Consider the following 15,896-nt stretch of genomic DNA (forward strand, 5'->3'; position numbering starts at 1 on the left):
ATAATAAAATAAAAATGGACAAAATAAACATGAAATGAGATCAAGACTGAATAACCTCAGATAGCTAACAATATTAATAATATATTCAATTCTAGATCTGAGGATAGAATAACTATATACCATCCCTTCAATGATTTCCCTACCCACCCAGAACACTGTCGAGCTGTTCCACCAGCCGAATAATTTTTTATCTTAACAAAAATATCATCAGTGTGTTAAGGAAGACATATATTCTTTTGAGAACAAGGGAGCCATTTCATTTTTCCATTGTGATAATCTAGAACTATGTATATAATTGATCAAATCTTGTAGTCCATGGTTTATCAATAGGCTGCTGCTATTTTCCACAAGCTTTTTTTTTCACTTTTTTTTTTTTGTTTGTATGTCATGTTCCTCAAACAATCCACAAGCTTATAAATCATTTGTTTCGATAGAAACAGCTTTAGAATGGGTCTTTAATTTTTCACTCCAGTCCATAAATAAGCACATACCTAAGGGATATTATATCTAAACTATAGATTGGCTATTTCGACTGAATTCTAGGACATGAAATTAGGAAAATATTTGGATGAAGGGATAAGAAAGAAAATAGCTACCTCTCTTGCTTTTGAGCAATAGTCAGCACTAGGGATAGGTTTTCCATAGCCCTTGTTCTCCCAGCTCTTAGTATCTGGGAAGTGGTTGGAGTGTGTGTGTGTGTGTGACGGTGGCAGGTAGTGGTAGTGGTGGTGCCGTGGTGAGTGGTGTAAACGAGTTTTACCTGACTGCGTGTTTTCACAGGCAAGAACTCCTTAGGGAGGCCTAACATTGCAGACCCTTCTCACCATCCCTCAGTGATGCTACCCTCGCAGTTTGGGAGAAAAAACTGGCATGAGTTTCAGTCCCCTTTTAGTCCTCACTTTGGTATCTGCATTGGTGTTCAGCTCTGTTCTCTGAAATGAGGTACAAGGTAACTGTCCTTACAGGGAAAGCCTGGAATTTTCTAGCTTTGCCATGACCAAGACAGTAAGGACATTTAAGCTGCAGATGAAATATTAATAAGCCTTCCTGCTCACAGATCTAAGAAACTTTCTCCAAAGTGCTTTATAAGTAACAAAGATAAAATTATTATATCCATATCCATTTGTCTGGCTCTCACTTCTGACTCTTTCTTTAAAACTGGTTTCCAATTCAGGTATATATAGAGAGAGGTGTCATGGTTTAGCTCCCACACCCACAGACATATCCTTCACCCTGCCCCTCACTAGGCCATGCCATCCCTTCCAAGGCTGCTCATCTCAGCTGGCCTATTTCCACTATCCCTGTTAATATTCCTTTTCTCTCAGAGTGAATGCTCTGGGCGCTAAGCACTACAAAAATTCAGATTTGTATAGCACTTTATATTTGCAAAGGTTTCAGACCCATTTATTATATAATTTGATCTTCATAACAGCCCTATGAAGTAAATAGGGAAGAGATGACACTATTTTGCAAATGCAGAACAAGGTTTAGGAGACGTAGCCTGGAACACAAAACTGGGATGTGGTAGAGTTCTATTTGGCATCACTTCTGACTCCAAATCATTTCTTCACTTTGCCCCAAAAATATATGAATGGCAAGTAGGACATGTCTTTTAAATAATTGTATTTCTTTGAGATAATTGAGGATGTTTAGAATGGTGGTTTCCAGGGGCTGAAGAGAGAAGGAAATGGGGAGTTGTTGTTTAATGGGTATGGAGTTTCAGTTTTGCAAGATGAAGAAGCTCTGGAGATTGGTTGCACAAAAAATGAAAATATACTTAACACTAGTGAACTGTACACTTAAAAATAGTTAGATGATGAAAATTCTAAATTGTGTATATTTAATCACAATTAAAAATAAAAAAATAATTTTAAAAAAGAATGGTGCTTATTAACTCAAAAGAATCTATAGTGGTACACAAGAAGATTGTGTATAACATCATCGAGTGAGAAAAAAATCAAGCATTGTGAACACATGTGCTGTATGGCAGGTGGGGCAGGGAAATGTAAATATTGTGGAGTCAAAGGATTAGATAGAGGTGGGCCAAAATTACTTCAGTGTCTTTTTCTTATATTAACCACAAACCGCATAAAAACAAAATAAAAGAGGAACAAAATTCTTTTGCTCTTTGCACATTTTTTCCTGTCACCTTCATTTTATCCACATCATTGTTATTCAGTGCGGGTAATGGGCCAGCAGCACCAGCATCCTCTGGAACTTGTCAGAAATGCAGTCTTACTGCACCCCACACCTACTGGGAGTCTTAACAAGGACCCAGGTGAGGCGCACGCACCATTGCTGCGCAGTGGTCTGAAAGCACCCGGTTCCCTCACACCTGCATGGCGCTCACTGTGGGTGTGTGTGTGACAGGCACACATAGCCACATGCTATCAATGAAAGGAATAGAAGCATCTGCAATAAAACAGAATCAGCTCCTATTAGATCTTTGACTCAAAGGATATAAAATCAAAGACTGAAGTTAGCATTCCAGGAGATCTGAATTGCAATTGCAGCTCTGTTGGCTCTGAGTCTTTTGGCAAATCACTTTACTTCACTAAAATTCTGCTACTTCATTTATAAAACAGAAATAATAGTCTCTGCACAACCTACATCAGGGAGCTGAGATACAGATTCAGTGGAGAGTAGGATATAAAAACCCTCTGAAAGTATGAAATGCTCTCTCTAGAAGTATAAAAATATTAAATAATGTTTTGGGTGTATATAAATGCTCACATAAGAATTTCTTAAGCCAATGTGAATACAGTTCATTGAAATTATGTGTGCATGCACATATATACTAGATTATATATACACATACATTTATACTATATACATATGTGTACGTGTGTGAATGCGTGTGTGTGTGTGTGTATATATATATATATATATATAGTCTTAAATATAGGCAAACAAATGAATGACTTATCAATTAGATTTCTGAAGTACAGTATCATATGTCCATTCTTGTAAGAACAGGGAATTGGTGCCCAAATTCTTTGTGAAATGAAGCAAGCAGAGAGCAATCGATCCACGTATCAAGCAATGTCACAAAAAAGATGTGATAACATTTAGTACCCAGAAGGCACCTTAGTCCCAAGATATTTTGGAGAGAAAAACCTCCTTTTATGTTCTACCACTCTCCCAAGTGGCAAGAGGAAAATAAATCCTGGCTCTCGGTGGAAAGAAACATATCATTTATTGGTTGAAAGCACAGACTTTGGAGTCAAGGAGGCCTGGAAGCAAATCCTGATCTCTCTTTAGCTATATGACCTTGTCCAAGTTACCACCTGTCTGTACTTGGAGGGTGATAAAATCTGATCTCTCAGTGTTACTATGAAAATTAAATGACAAAATATATGTTAGGTGGTTGGCATGATGCCAATATATAATAAACACTCATTATGTGTTAGCTATTACTATCATCATTCTGATTGTCATCCACTTGAAAGGATGTAGTTTGTATCAACCCCTTCTATTCCAGGGGTACAGTTAGGGGAGATGAGCACAATGAGAGAAATTCCCACACTAAAACTCCTGGTAAAGGTGAATGAAGATGCTGAGAAACCAGCCAGCATAGAGCAGAGATTAAAATTCACTATTAAATTGTCACCGTCCTGTAAATTTTCATCTTGCCAAGGCATATGGACTTAACACAAGGGCTTATTCTTTTCCACATTCCAAAAGAGATCTGACAGTCAAAGCAAGGCTGTACCTGCCCTCTCTTCTTGAATCGTTTCCACTCTTCCACGGTGGTGAGATAATTCACGGCTGCGTACTCAATGACCGACAGGAACACAAAGGTGGAGCTGACCCATAAGTACACGTCCACAGCCTTGACGTAGGACACCTGAGGCATGGAGGCACTCACACTGGTGGCGATCGTGGACATGGTCAGCACTGTGGTGATTCCTGCCATGCAAGCACAGCGACAAGCTCAGCGACAGAAGCGTTCAGTTCCGGGATCTGGTGCTGGATCACTCCAGCTGCTGCACGCTCTCACTAGAAATGGGAGCAGTATCAGTCTGGTGATCCAAGAGGGGGGAGATCTCTGCATGTTACCCAAGTACACATCTTGAGCCTAAGCCAGAAGCTGTCATGGGATTTCTCTTTCCACCTCTTTTCCTTGATCTCATCCCTGTTGTCCACAATGTTTCCTTTCCTCCATTTGAAGACTTCACAGGGTCCAGAGTCTGCCATTTCTGCCTCCTACCCTCAGATGGGCCTCTTCTAACCATCCCAGAAAGGGAAACATGGGTTCAATTTTTAAAAATTCTTCTCAGAAAGAAATTCCAAAATCATTTCCATCAACCTTTCCCATCATTTTATAATTTTTACTGTTAAGAAATTGCCTTTGTGTCTACCTTTAATCTTTCATGCTTCAGGGGAGCTTATTTCTTCTTGAGTGAGCTTTAGTAGCATTAAAGATTGCTATTCTCTGTATTATTCTTTCATAGAGAACACTTAAAAGCCATTGTTAGTCCTTTGATCATTGTTAATGAAACTGCAGTTCCACTGAGATTCAGAGCTAAGTGTGCCAGTGGAGGCTCAGCTCCTTGTGAACACTTACTGGGCAACTGCTAAATTCCAGTGACTTTTCTGCTTTCCTTGCCTTCCCCTCTGTTCCCTCTCCTACCTTTCCTCCTCTTCCCTTCTTCTCCCTTCCTTCTGCTGCCTTCCCTTTCCATTTCCTTTTTCTTTTTTCTTTTCTGTTATTCTTTTGTTCTCTGGCATGAGCATCAGAAATAAGATCAGGATTCTGGGGGACAATGGAGGAAGAAGTGACTCTGAGATTTCCTTAATAAAATGCTGGCCTTGGGGAGGGCCGTTCAGTGTCTACACTAATTTCTCAGAGGGATATTGCAAGAGTCCTGCCTGGAGAGAAAGTATACTATTGTAAATATTTGAAATTTACACTGTCTGGCATGGTTTTATTTCTCAACTTCCCACCAGGGAGGTGCAAATGGAATCCTTAATGATTTTTATAAGTTGTAAGAACATTTTAATGTCAAGAGACAGAGTCCCAAACAGCAGGAAGAGCACCATGATTTACTCCTAAATGTACAGACACAGCATGTGGACTGCTTTCATCAACACATCTCTATCCTTTCCATAATAATTCTGCAAGGTTCTCATCCGAGGGAGCCCCATATCAAACACAGTGACAACTCTGTAGAGCCATTCTATTTCAAATGAAGTTTTTAGTTCGTGTGATCAAGACCAAAGCAACTTGGCAATTTGACAGTATCATGGGAGGACCTGAAATCTCACCTTCACACTGATGTGAATTCCAGGATAAAAAACCTAAATGCTGTTCTATCTCTTAACATTAAACACAGGCCACTGTCTCATTGGGTCCCAGGTTTCCCCCTACAATGTTAATATCGACAATCTGCATATCAGTGTATGCTGTTTGCATTCCTTGGCTCCAAAACATACTTGCTACATAAACATGGAGATGTGGAATTTTTATTAACATTGTAGGTACAGCTGAAGCCAAGATTATTAAATAAAACCTGCCTGCTTTTATCGAATATTTACCCAACACACACTTAGGTAAATAATTATTAGCCACACATTGCAGAAAACAAATATGAGTTGAGAGTGGCTAAGTAATTAAACCAAATTTTGTTAGGAGTGCAGAACCTTTCCGTCTGAGTGCAGAACCCATGATTTTTATACACGAACCTGCTGCCTCTCATTCTGGACTTATAAAGGTAATAAGATTATAAACCAATTCTATATATGGAGGATCTCTAGGATAAGATGCTATAAAATTGAGTGTAGAATTATGTTAAGAGGCACAAAGAAACCACTTTATGCTTTTCAATAGGCCAAATGTCTTATTCCCTTCAAGATTTCACTGTAGTAGGAACTGAAGGAATCCTGATTTAACATTCTTATATAGTAGCTTACCTCATTAGTTCAAAAATTTTAAAATGTCTTCTCTTACTGGTTTTCTAAGATACGGAAGATAAAACAATTTTTTTTCGATAAACAGTAATATGGGGCTTAGTGGATGAAATAAGAGTTTCAAACAAACACACACGTATACATGCCAGAACAGTCTCATCATGTATCTGAAATTGATGACTACCGGGCTAATAAAAAGGAATCAAATTATCTATATTTGCCAGAGAGTAATAAACTAACTATCAGTCATTTTCTTTGAAAGGGTGATTAGTCCAGCTAATTTACTATAGCTTTATTTATTTTAAAACCAGCATTCTAGATTTTCCTTGTTCAAAATGAACAATAAAAAAAAAGAATTAGAGAGTGAGGAGGAGGGATTGTTGGGTAAGGAGGGAGTGAATGATGAGAAAACTGATATATAAATTCCTAAAGCAATAGAACTTGAAGTCAGGAGTATTGTAGCTACACTAAACACACTTATTATGTCTTGAGCCATCCCTCAGAAATACATTAATCTTGACAAATAGTATGTCTTCCAAACCCATTAAAGTTAACATCCCAATAAAGGAGTTTTAAATTATATGAAGTGACCATTTAGTCAAAGGAAGGTCATGTGTTGGGATTAGAAAATTATCTTCCCTCGTACTGATACTGCTATGCATAGTTAGGAAAGCGTTATGAGAAAATATTTACTCTGGCCCTTTGACTCAATCCTCCTGAGCCCTTGCAGCTTCACTATATTAACTTTTAAGGACATGCATGGGGTCCTGAGAACCCTACAGTCTGGGAAGAATTATACATCTTTGTGTTTCACTGGCCATTTTTAGCCATACATGGCGGAAAGGTTCATTGACCAGTGTGATAGCGATAGGACAGACAGGCATCACTTATACAACTATTGAGTTTGTTCAGCTCTTCAGTAGCTGTGTTGCAGGTAGTTCTTTTGAAGGGAGGGGATATTTACATTCATCTTCAAATGAGTAAAAATATTTTCCCTATAGGCCTAGGCAGAAAGAAAATATTACATTATATGAAGAAAAGGAAGGTGGGTTGGATATTCTAACGCTGCTCGATGGCCAGAAACTGACAACCATTTTCCCACACAGGTGGTGCTAGAGTCCAGTGACTATCATTAGAAATTCTGGTAATCTCTGTGATGGCAAAATGAATTGCCCTTATCCAGTTCCCTAAGTATTCACTTTTCCAGGCATGTGGCATATCCTCTGTTAGGAGACATTTTTCTCTCCTAACAGTCTCTGAGTGACTACAGGCCTGAAAGCTTTCATTGCCTTCCTCTGCCATGTCTGATTCCCAGTAAATGACCTCATTACTTAACGTGTTGTGTAGGGAAGGCCATTCCCATGCATAGGGGCCAAACAAAAATAATGGAGGCAAAGAAAGCAGGAGAGAGGTAGAAGTGAGAGGAGAAGGTATAACACTACTCCTCCCTCCATGAGGGCTAAAACACCCTTGGACAACTCTGTAATTGTCTCACAGTCTTTCCATACCAAATGGAATGGAGAGATGTAATAGTATTTTTGAACCATCACATATACCAAGTTACGGTAGCTATTGTCTCTTATGAGAATTTTCTAATCACAATTGATACTTCTAGGCTATTCACCCTATATTGCTCTTTACCTGACACATGGCAATTTGGGGAGGGTCTTAACCAGCAAATGAATTATCCTTTATTGTTTTCAGTTAATAACTAAGCACAATCAGTAAAAATATGGTAGGCTAAATCCTGGCAACTTAACAGCTGTGTATTGAGCATAAACTATGGGCAGGAAGGCACTGTGTTACTCACTGCAGGAACAAAAAATGGCAATAATGATTCTTGTCCTTAAGAAGCTCACATTCTAATAGAGGAGATAAGAAAAGCTACTCTGCTTCTTCCTCTATTTCATAGCCAAACAGAAATAGAGAAAATAGGGGAAGAAGTTACATTAGGAGACATACAAGGTGCCATGTGGTTCAAAGATGGAAGAGACCTCATGTGCTTGGAGCCTGAGTAAAAGTTTCTGGCCATTGAAAGAAGCAGGATTTTGACAAAGAGACACAGGTAAAGAAGGGGAGCTGACCATAACCCCAAAAGACACAATCCCAAATGCCATAATTCCAAATGTTGGAATCCCAAAAGATCAAAATCTCTAAAGTCTAAAATCCTGAAAAACACAATCTTGAAAGATCAAAATCCTAAAAATATAATTCTGGAAAAAAAGTAATTTAAAATTTTTTAAAAGGATAGTTATTTACATTTTTAAAAGGGGATTTATTTGAGAAACAAATAAATGCAGCTGTACAAAGAGAGCATTGTTTCACTTATAGGAGAAATTTCAACATTTTTACATACACATACAATGCTTACATACAAAGTCAGCATTATGGAAATGTACTTTAGAGGAGTTAAACATGCAAAGAAGGTATAAAATGAATTAGAGCTCTCTAAAACTGTGGTCCCCAACCTCTGGGCCATGGACTGGTACCAGTCCTCACCCTCTTAGGGCCTGGCCACAGAGCTCCACTGCCCCACGTCACCCCTGCCATGAAACTTAGGAAGGAGGAGGGTGCCCAGCAGGAGGTGAGCAGTGGTGGGTGAGGAAGCAAAGTTTCTTCTGTATTTATAGCCACTTGCTTCCCCATCACTTGTATCACTGCTTGAGCTCCACCTCCTCCTCCCCCAATGTCCCTGGAAAAATTGTCTTCCATGAAACCGGTCCCTGGTACCAAAAAGGATGGGGACCACTGCTCTAAAAGTGTCTGTACAATTTATACCTTCAGTATTAGAAATGTTGCAAAGATGAAATACATGGCATAGCAAATTGTAAAATATAATGTTGACAATTTAGAGTAATGAAAAAAAAAACTAAAAAAAGAAAAAGAAAAAACAAAACAAAAAAACTAAAACCAAAATTGCACATATGAAAAGTATATTATGGGGATAGATTATGGGCATAGATAGCCCATAAAAGCTAGCCTAACATGATGCAACTATCCTGTGATTGTGATTTTCAGGATTTTAAATGGTAAAGATTATAGACTTTAGGGATTTAGACTTCAAGGATTTTGATCTTTCAAGATTTCAACATTCAGGATTATGGCCTTTGGTATTGGGTCTTTTAAGATTATGATCCAAACTGGTATAATGAATTACGTAACCATTTGGAAGATCTGTATAACTCAGTGAACCAATATTTTCTGAATGATGAATTCATGGGTAAAAAATCAATTCAAAGAACAGCACAGACCAATGGATTTTAATCTAACAGAATAGAAAAAATTTGTCAAGATGGTTTCAGATTCCACATTGCAACTGACCTTTAAGAAACTATCATTTGCTGAGTTTGGGGGTAATATGAAAAAAGACTACCCACAATGATCTGCAAAGACTATTAAAATATATTAAAATATTGAAAACTCCTTTTTCCAACTACCTATCTGATAAAGTTAGATATCTCCCTATATTTCAGCCAAAACCTATGGCAACAGACTGAATTAAGAAACAGAGATAAGAATCTAGCTGCCCTCTATAAAGCCAGACATTAAAGGTTTGCAAAAATGTAAAAAAAGCTACTCTTCTCACTAAATTTTTCATTTTATAAAAAACAATTACATTTGATACAATATGTTATCATGTTAACTTGTAATGAGTTTATTATTGCTAGCTTCAAATGAATTAATAAATGTTTTAAAATTCTGTTTTAACACCTAATATGGCTCATAATGATAGATACAACCCCACCAAAACAAAAGCTCTTTGGAGTCCTCAGTAATTTTTAAGAGTGAAAATGGGCCCTAAGACCAGAGTTTGAGAACAACTGTTGAAGAAGGAAATTGAGGTTTCAAATATGAAAGACTCAGTAAACTGGGGGGCCCTAAGCAGAATGAGGAAAGTGAAGAGAATAAGTGGGCTGAGAATTGGAGGGGACAGCAGTTGGTTCAGTTTTGAACATGCTGAGTCCAGCATACAACCGGAACCACCCAAATGGAACTTGAGAAAAAGATTTGAGATAATGACGCTGAGTTGCGATTTATTTTCATAGGGACAGTAGTTGGAACCAAGAAGCTTATTACATTTGATAAGAGAATCAAAAGTGAGCAGATCCTTGGGAGGGAGTTACCCATACTTAAGAAGTGGAAAGGAGAAGTGAAATGCGGGAAAGAGAAAGGAAAGAAAAGTCCAACGGAGGAGAACAACTAGACTACTGCAGGGCGATGAAAACTAATGCATTGTGTGTGTGGTTGGTTTTATCAAACGCTAAAAGCTGTCAAGCTCGGCACTTGACACAAATTCTCCCATTTCACTCTCACAGTGACCTTTAGAAGGTAGTATCAATAATCTCATTTTATAGATGAGGAAGTTGATGCTGGACTCTTGACCACTACCCTTGGTTCTGGATTTGGAGAGGATGCTTAATACTGTCAAATGTTTTAGAGACGGTTAAGGAGGGGAACAGCTGAGAAAAGGCAAGTGGGATAGGTGAACAGGTATTCACAGGGACCTTCCACAGAATGGAGTAGCACAGCATTTAGGAATAGTGAGTTTAGCAGAGGGCAAAGTCTCTTTTAAAGAAACATGAGAGCGGCAGGGAGCAAAGCCTGAGAGGATAGCAGTGTTACAGGAATACTGCTGTTCTCTTTATTTAAAATAAAACGCTGGGAAGGGAGAGGAACTATTCTGGTTTGCATATAATTTTACATAAATCTGCATAGCAATTTCCTAACCCTAAGAGATCAGATGTAGATTCAAGAAGCTCAGAATTTCAGGAGTGACTTAAATGTATTTCAGTGTTCCTTATTCACTCCAACCTGCCATGGAACTAGCTCTTATTGTTGTCACAGCGTAGGAGCAGAGATTCCACTTCAGGAATCTGTTTGAAAATCATGTTCATAAGCCTTTATAAACTGAGTGCCTTTCTCATCGTGTCTCGAGGGCTGGAAATGTGCCCTCGGTCTCCTGTTTGGGTCTATGCTGCTGAGGTCAGGGCACAAATGCTCTGATGTGAAGAAACAGTCACGATAATGTAATTATTCATTCGGATAGCATTTTTTTCTTGAAGACATTTAAGCCTCAAATGCTTGTGGATTGAAGCTTTTAATAGGGGAAAGAGGTGAACAAATTATTAATATTAATAATTTATGTCTTTCAAATGATTTTTTGAAGTATGCATGTAATTTGTGAACATTAACTTAGAAACCACCCTTTCTGGAATGAATTGTGTGATAATTACAATAATTGTGAACCACTTATGACAATCCTCTCTCTAGATAGAACATTACAAATGAAAGAACAAAATCAGTTGGAATGAGGGAGCTCTGCCCTGACTGGCCAGGAAAGCAAGTGGGGTTATCTCTTGGGTTCTCATTAAGTAACATGTCATCTAAGTGCACAGCTTGGCATCTTCCACTTTGTAAGGACTCAATAACTGCTAAGTGGGTCTGAAATGGTTCCCATAAATCAATGTGTGTGACAGGGGCATACAACATGCTAGATGGAGTAGGTAATTACTCTTCGTGGTGACTTAATGTGGCCGACAACGTCTCTCCACCTAAAATCTCTTGCCAACTAACCTACTGTAGTATCTAAAATTCCATCGTGGTTGATTCTAATTTTGGCCCTTGGGTTAAGCCCTAATTTCTAATTAGCACTCATGTTTCCAAATTCAAGTACTCCCCACCCCGGCCGCCAACCCACCAAAGTAATTTGTTATTAAGACACGAACTATATAGTGTGAATTTGTTTGAAGAGTCTTCCTTCTGTGATGTAAGGGTTTGTCATGCAAAGCTAAATGGACTTGAATAATGCATAGGGAGATTTTTTTGAAACAGAAAAGATAAATTTTTCAAGTGAGGCTGTTTATGCTTCATAATTTCATCCTCTCTCCTTCCTATCACCCAGCTGTGGGTCAGCCAGCACAGCTTACATCCCTAGAGTCTGGGTTCCCAAGGAAAAAAACCCACTTACAATTTGTCCTTGAAGCTGTCAAGATAAATGCTTTAACCTGAATGTGCATCTCTAAGTAACCCTGCTAAACAACCACTCTCCTTTCCTTCCTATGTATCACTCATTTTTATTTACCTCCCTTAACTTTTCTCCCATGTTAATATTTTACAAAGATGGAGAGAGATTTACCCAGAGAAACTCTTGCAGGAACAGCTCTTCGGTCAATCCAAAACGAAACCCATGAAAGCAACACCATCAACATGGCCGGGAAATAGATTTGCAGCACAAAGAAGAAAATGTGCCTCCTTAGCACAAAGTTGATGAAAAGCCTATTGTACCAACCTATGAGAAAAAATTGAAGTTTTCATTAGAACAAGCTTCTTCTTGGAAACGTTACACTTACTGATACGACATGCTTCTTTAGACTCCAAGCTCTTAGGGGACACGGAACTTGACATACACATCTCTGCTTAGCTGGGCCTTACACTTCATCAATGTTTGCTCAACCAACTGAACTTCAGTCTGGTTAATTATTTGATTCAAAGGTCCCCTTTAACTTCCATACCTACAGCTGAGGAATGAATAGTAATTACGTTTTGTGGGATGGCCTCTAAAGACCTTTCTCCACAATACATTGTGTTTGCATGCTTCTGCAAGAGGGAAAGTCTTCAATACATAGCTGATGTCTGCATGAAAGAGCAATCAACCATTTATTAGCTATAACAAATGAAGAAAAACATTTTATCTGGAGGAAAATATTCACAGTAGGTACGAGGTTATTGGATTTCAACCTGGGATTGAGGCAGCTAGGGATTCAAAGAAGAGGGGAAGAGTATCCATAAATTATTTTTATTATTTTAAAGTGTCATGGACACCATAGTTTGTCTATGATAGATCTACAAAAAGGTAACCAAATGATGGTATTTCTTTGCATCTTGTTGGAATTATATAAACCCATGTTGGTAACGTTGGTTACTTGTGCCGATCAAAAGCACCAGTTGTGGTCACGTCCACACACATATTTTGTTCAGGTTTCCCTTTTCACAATGAGTAAAAGGAAGTTTAAAGCCATATTTTTAGACCATCTGCAGGGTTTCTCTGAGGGCCATTCTGTAACAACCAGGATGCCATGTTACATATAATACCTTACCCTTGTTTTTTCCCTTATCTGTCTCATGCATCTCTAATAACTGTGATGTCAATGTTATTAATATTTACTAAAATATAGCAAAGAACAATGAAATGAACAAATATGAAAATGAATTTTATGGTTAGTCTTACCTTAGAATAAGTGGTAAGATTAATTTTTCTATGACAAATGCTGTTTGAGATAAAATAATTCTAAACACAGGGACTACAGGTTAAAAATTATAAAATAAAATCATAGGTATTGCAGAGTTAGAGAACTCTTCTACTAGTCTCAGGAGTAATTTCTTAGAAACCCAATATGGCAAACCTATTACATGAATCAGGCAAATAACTTTGCCATCTTGGCCTAAGAAATACACCTAACGCTGAATGGCAGACTCTGCTCCTAGTATCCTATTTTCAATTAAGTGCTCATTATCCTTTTCTTCCTTACCTGGTTCTGAGGTTCTCAAAAGATATTTAGGTAACTGCATCCTTTCTTTACTTGTAATTTTCTGAAGAATAATTGTCTTTTGGGGGGGATGGGAGTGGAGAGGAGTAACCACACAGGAAAAATGCTGCTCTGTCTTGTGGTTCCTCAGGGAAGGGAAGACGAAGGGTGGTATTGTAGCTGCAGGTGCAGGCCAGGAGGAGTCACTTTACCTACCAGGAAAGGTGGTGCTTCCTTGGGAAGATGTGGAGCCTTCATTTTGAGTAGATTAATAAAAAGTCTGATTCTGCTTTTGATGTTTGACTGCTGATAGCTTTGAAGCCCAATTTCCTCTTGTCTTTCTGCCCCACTTCTGAACAAGCTTATAAAAAACCTGGGTTCCCCCTCTTTTGGCACCTGTGAGAATTTCAATCTATGCTCGTCCTGCCCCACGAAAGGGAACCGTCACACTTGCTCCACTCCTAATCACCATAAAAACCCAAGCCGGTCACCCCTTCCTCTTCTCTCAAGCCATTTTCAGACCTGCCTGGGAGCCTGCCCGGTTCTCTCTAGAAAGCCTCATGTGAATAGTAAACCTCTTTATACCCTTTTTCATGTGTAAGGCATCATCAGTTTTGGCATCTGAATCAAATTTTGGGTGGGGGAGGGTCCATCTGCCTCCATTAGGTACGTTGCCGCACAGTAGAAAGGAGTTAATAAAGGAAAGAAAAGGGCTGGAAAGTTGGCAGCCAGGGAAATGCAGGAGAGGGGCAATAACTGGGGAGTTGGCCCACAGACAAAATTGAAGAAGGTTTTTATACCTGAAGACTGTCACCTTTAATGGCCTCTTGATACTAAGTCCTCAATCTGAATTAAAAGAATCAGGATGATACTGTTGATGGAAATGGTAATGATGATAGCTACTTATATTTATTGAGCATCTACATAAGGCAGACGGTTATTTCTGGCAGATGGCAGTCTAAGTTATTTATGTGTATTAAATCATAGGCCCTGTAAGATAGAGAGTATTATGGAGCCCATGTAAAGATGAGGAAATTGAGGGTTAGAGAGATCAAGTAACTTGTTGAAGGTCACATTGCTAATAAGTGATAGAGTCAGGGTTTGAACTTAGGCAATCTCCCTCTAGTACTTATACTTTTAGCCATTAGATCATGCTGTGATAAAGAATAATCATTCAATTCATCCTTTAGGGACAAGAGTCATTTCTTTTTCCTTTGTAAATCTACAGTGCATGATTTTGATGAGCATTGAAAGGGATGAGGGGGCAGAAGCCCTCATCCGCTTATTAATATTGCCAGGTAGAGGTGGTTTTGGAACAGTGGCAATGGTGGAGGTGAAGGCAATGCCAAGAAAAAAAGTGAGGACCCTGTTGTTCAACTATATAATGGAAATTAAGGTTCTATAACTATACATCTAGCTCTTACAATAATTACAAATTTAAAAAATCAGAGGCAGATGTATAGTTTTTCTATAAAGCTGATTTAGAAGTGGTAGTTATGGTTGGTAGTTGTAATGGCAGGAATGAAGAAAAATATCGAAAATTATTTTTGATGAAGCTAATATATTTAAACAGGATACTAATCTGAGAAAGATATTTCAGTTTGACTGACAGGAGACTATGTTTAATAATTCATGAATAACGTGAGGCAAAACTACCACATACTCATGAACTAAAATTAAGTTTTTAAATGTGATCTTTCTGAAACCCAAGGAATGGTTAAATGAACCCAGATATGATTATTAATTTGATATTTGAATATACAACTTCCACAATGCTTTACTCTTGCATTTTTCCTACTCTTAGAGAACATTTTAATCTTTCTCATTAAAAAATGTATGTATCATAATAAATTCAAAAAGATAAAAGTATGGAAAAAAGGTTGAAAATCTCCCTAATCTATACCCGCTTCTCAGAGGTATCTTGTTAATCTTTCTAGATTCTTAAAACATATACACATGCATACATATATAAACATGTCACACACACATACACATATATATACACACATTTATATGTATAAATCCTTTCTTCAATAAAAAATATGGGATTATATTTTATATATTCTTCTGTACCTTGTTTTTTTATTTTAATTTATTATGGATAATTGTCCATCTCATGCTATACAAAGCATGTGCACTTGAACCTAATTCTATTTTTTTCCATTTTTCTTAGGAAACAAAATGCTATTTCTTGAAAATGTTAACTACATTTGAATGTTAAGGATTTGCAATTCATGTTTAAACACTTAAAATCATCTTTGTGAGCACTAATTTTTTCAATGCAAGTATTCTGTTTGATTTTAAAGAGACTCCAAAACATGACTAGCAAAGGACAAAAATCAACTAGAGTTGAATCTGCCTGGCAGGGCTCAAAAAGGCCGACGGTCGCAAATAGATAATGGAGCAAATGGAATGACTGAGGGGTAAAGTTAGAATTTGGAAGTGGAATTTAACTTCTTT

General features: G+C 37.9%; 1 protein-coding gene across 1 annotated transcript in view; it reads right to left on the bottom strand.

Annotated features, from left to right (window-relative positions):
* GABRR3 (gamma-aminobutyric acid (GABA) A receptor, rho 3) overlaps positions 1–15,896 on the bottom strand; it is a 34,529-nt gene that overhangs the window by 3,583 nt on the left and 15,050 nt on the right. Inside the window, exons 5-6 of the mRNA XM_012652829.1 lie at positions 12,047–12,199; positions 3,713–3,909 (exon numbers count right to left, since the gene is read on the bottom strand). Coding sequence (XP_012508283.1) covers positions 3,713–3,909; positions 12,047–12,199 — 350 coding nt within the window. The remainder of the gene's footprint in view (positions 1–3,712; positions 3,910–12,046; positions 12,200–15,896) is intronic.

The sequence above is a fragment of the Propithecus coquereli genome, unplaced genomic scaffold (genome assembly GCF_000956105.1).
Source record: "Propithecus coquereli isolate 6110/MARCELLA unplaced genomic scaffold, Pcoq_1.0 Scaffold40, whole genome shotgun sequence".
Classification (NCBI taxonomy): Eukaryota; Metazoa; Chordata; class Mammalia; order Primates; family Indriidae; genus Propithecus; species Propithecus coquereli.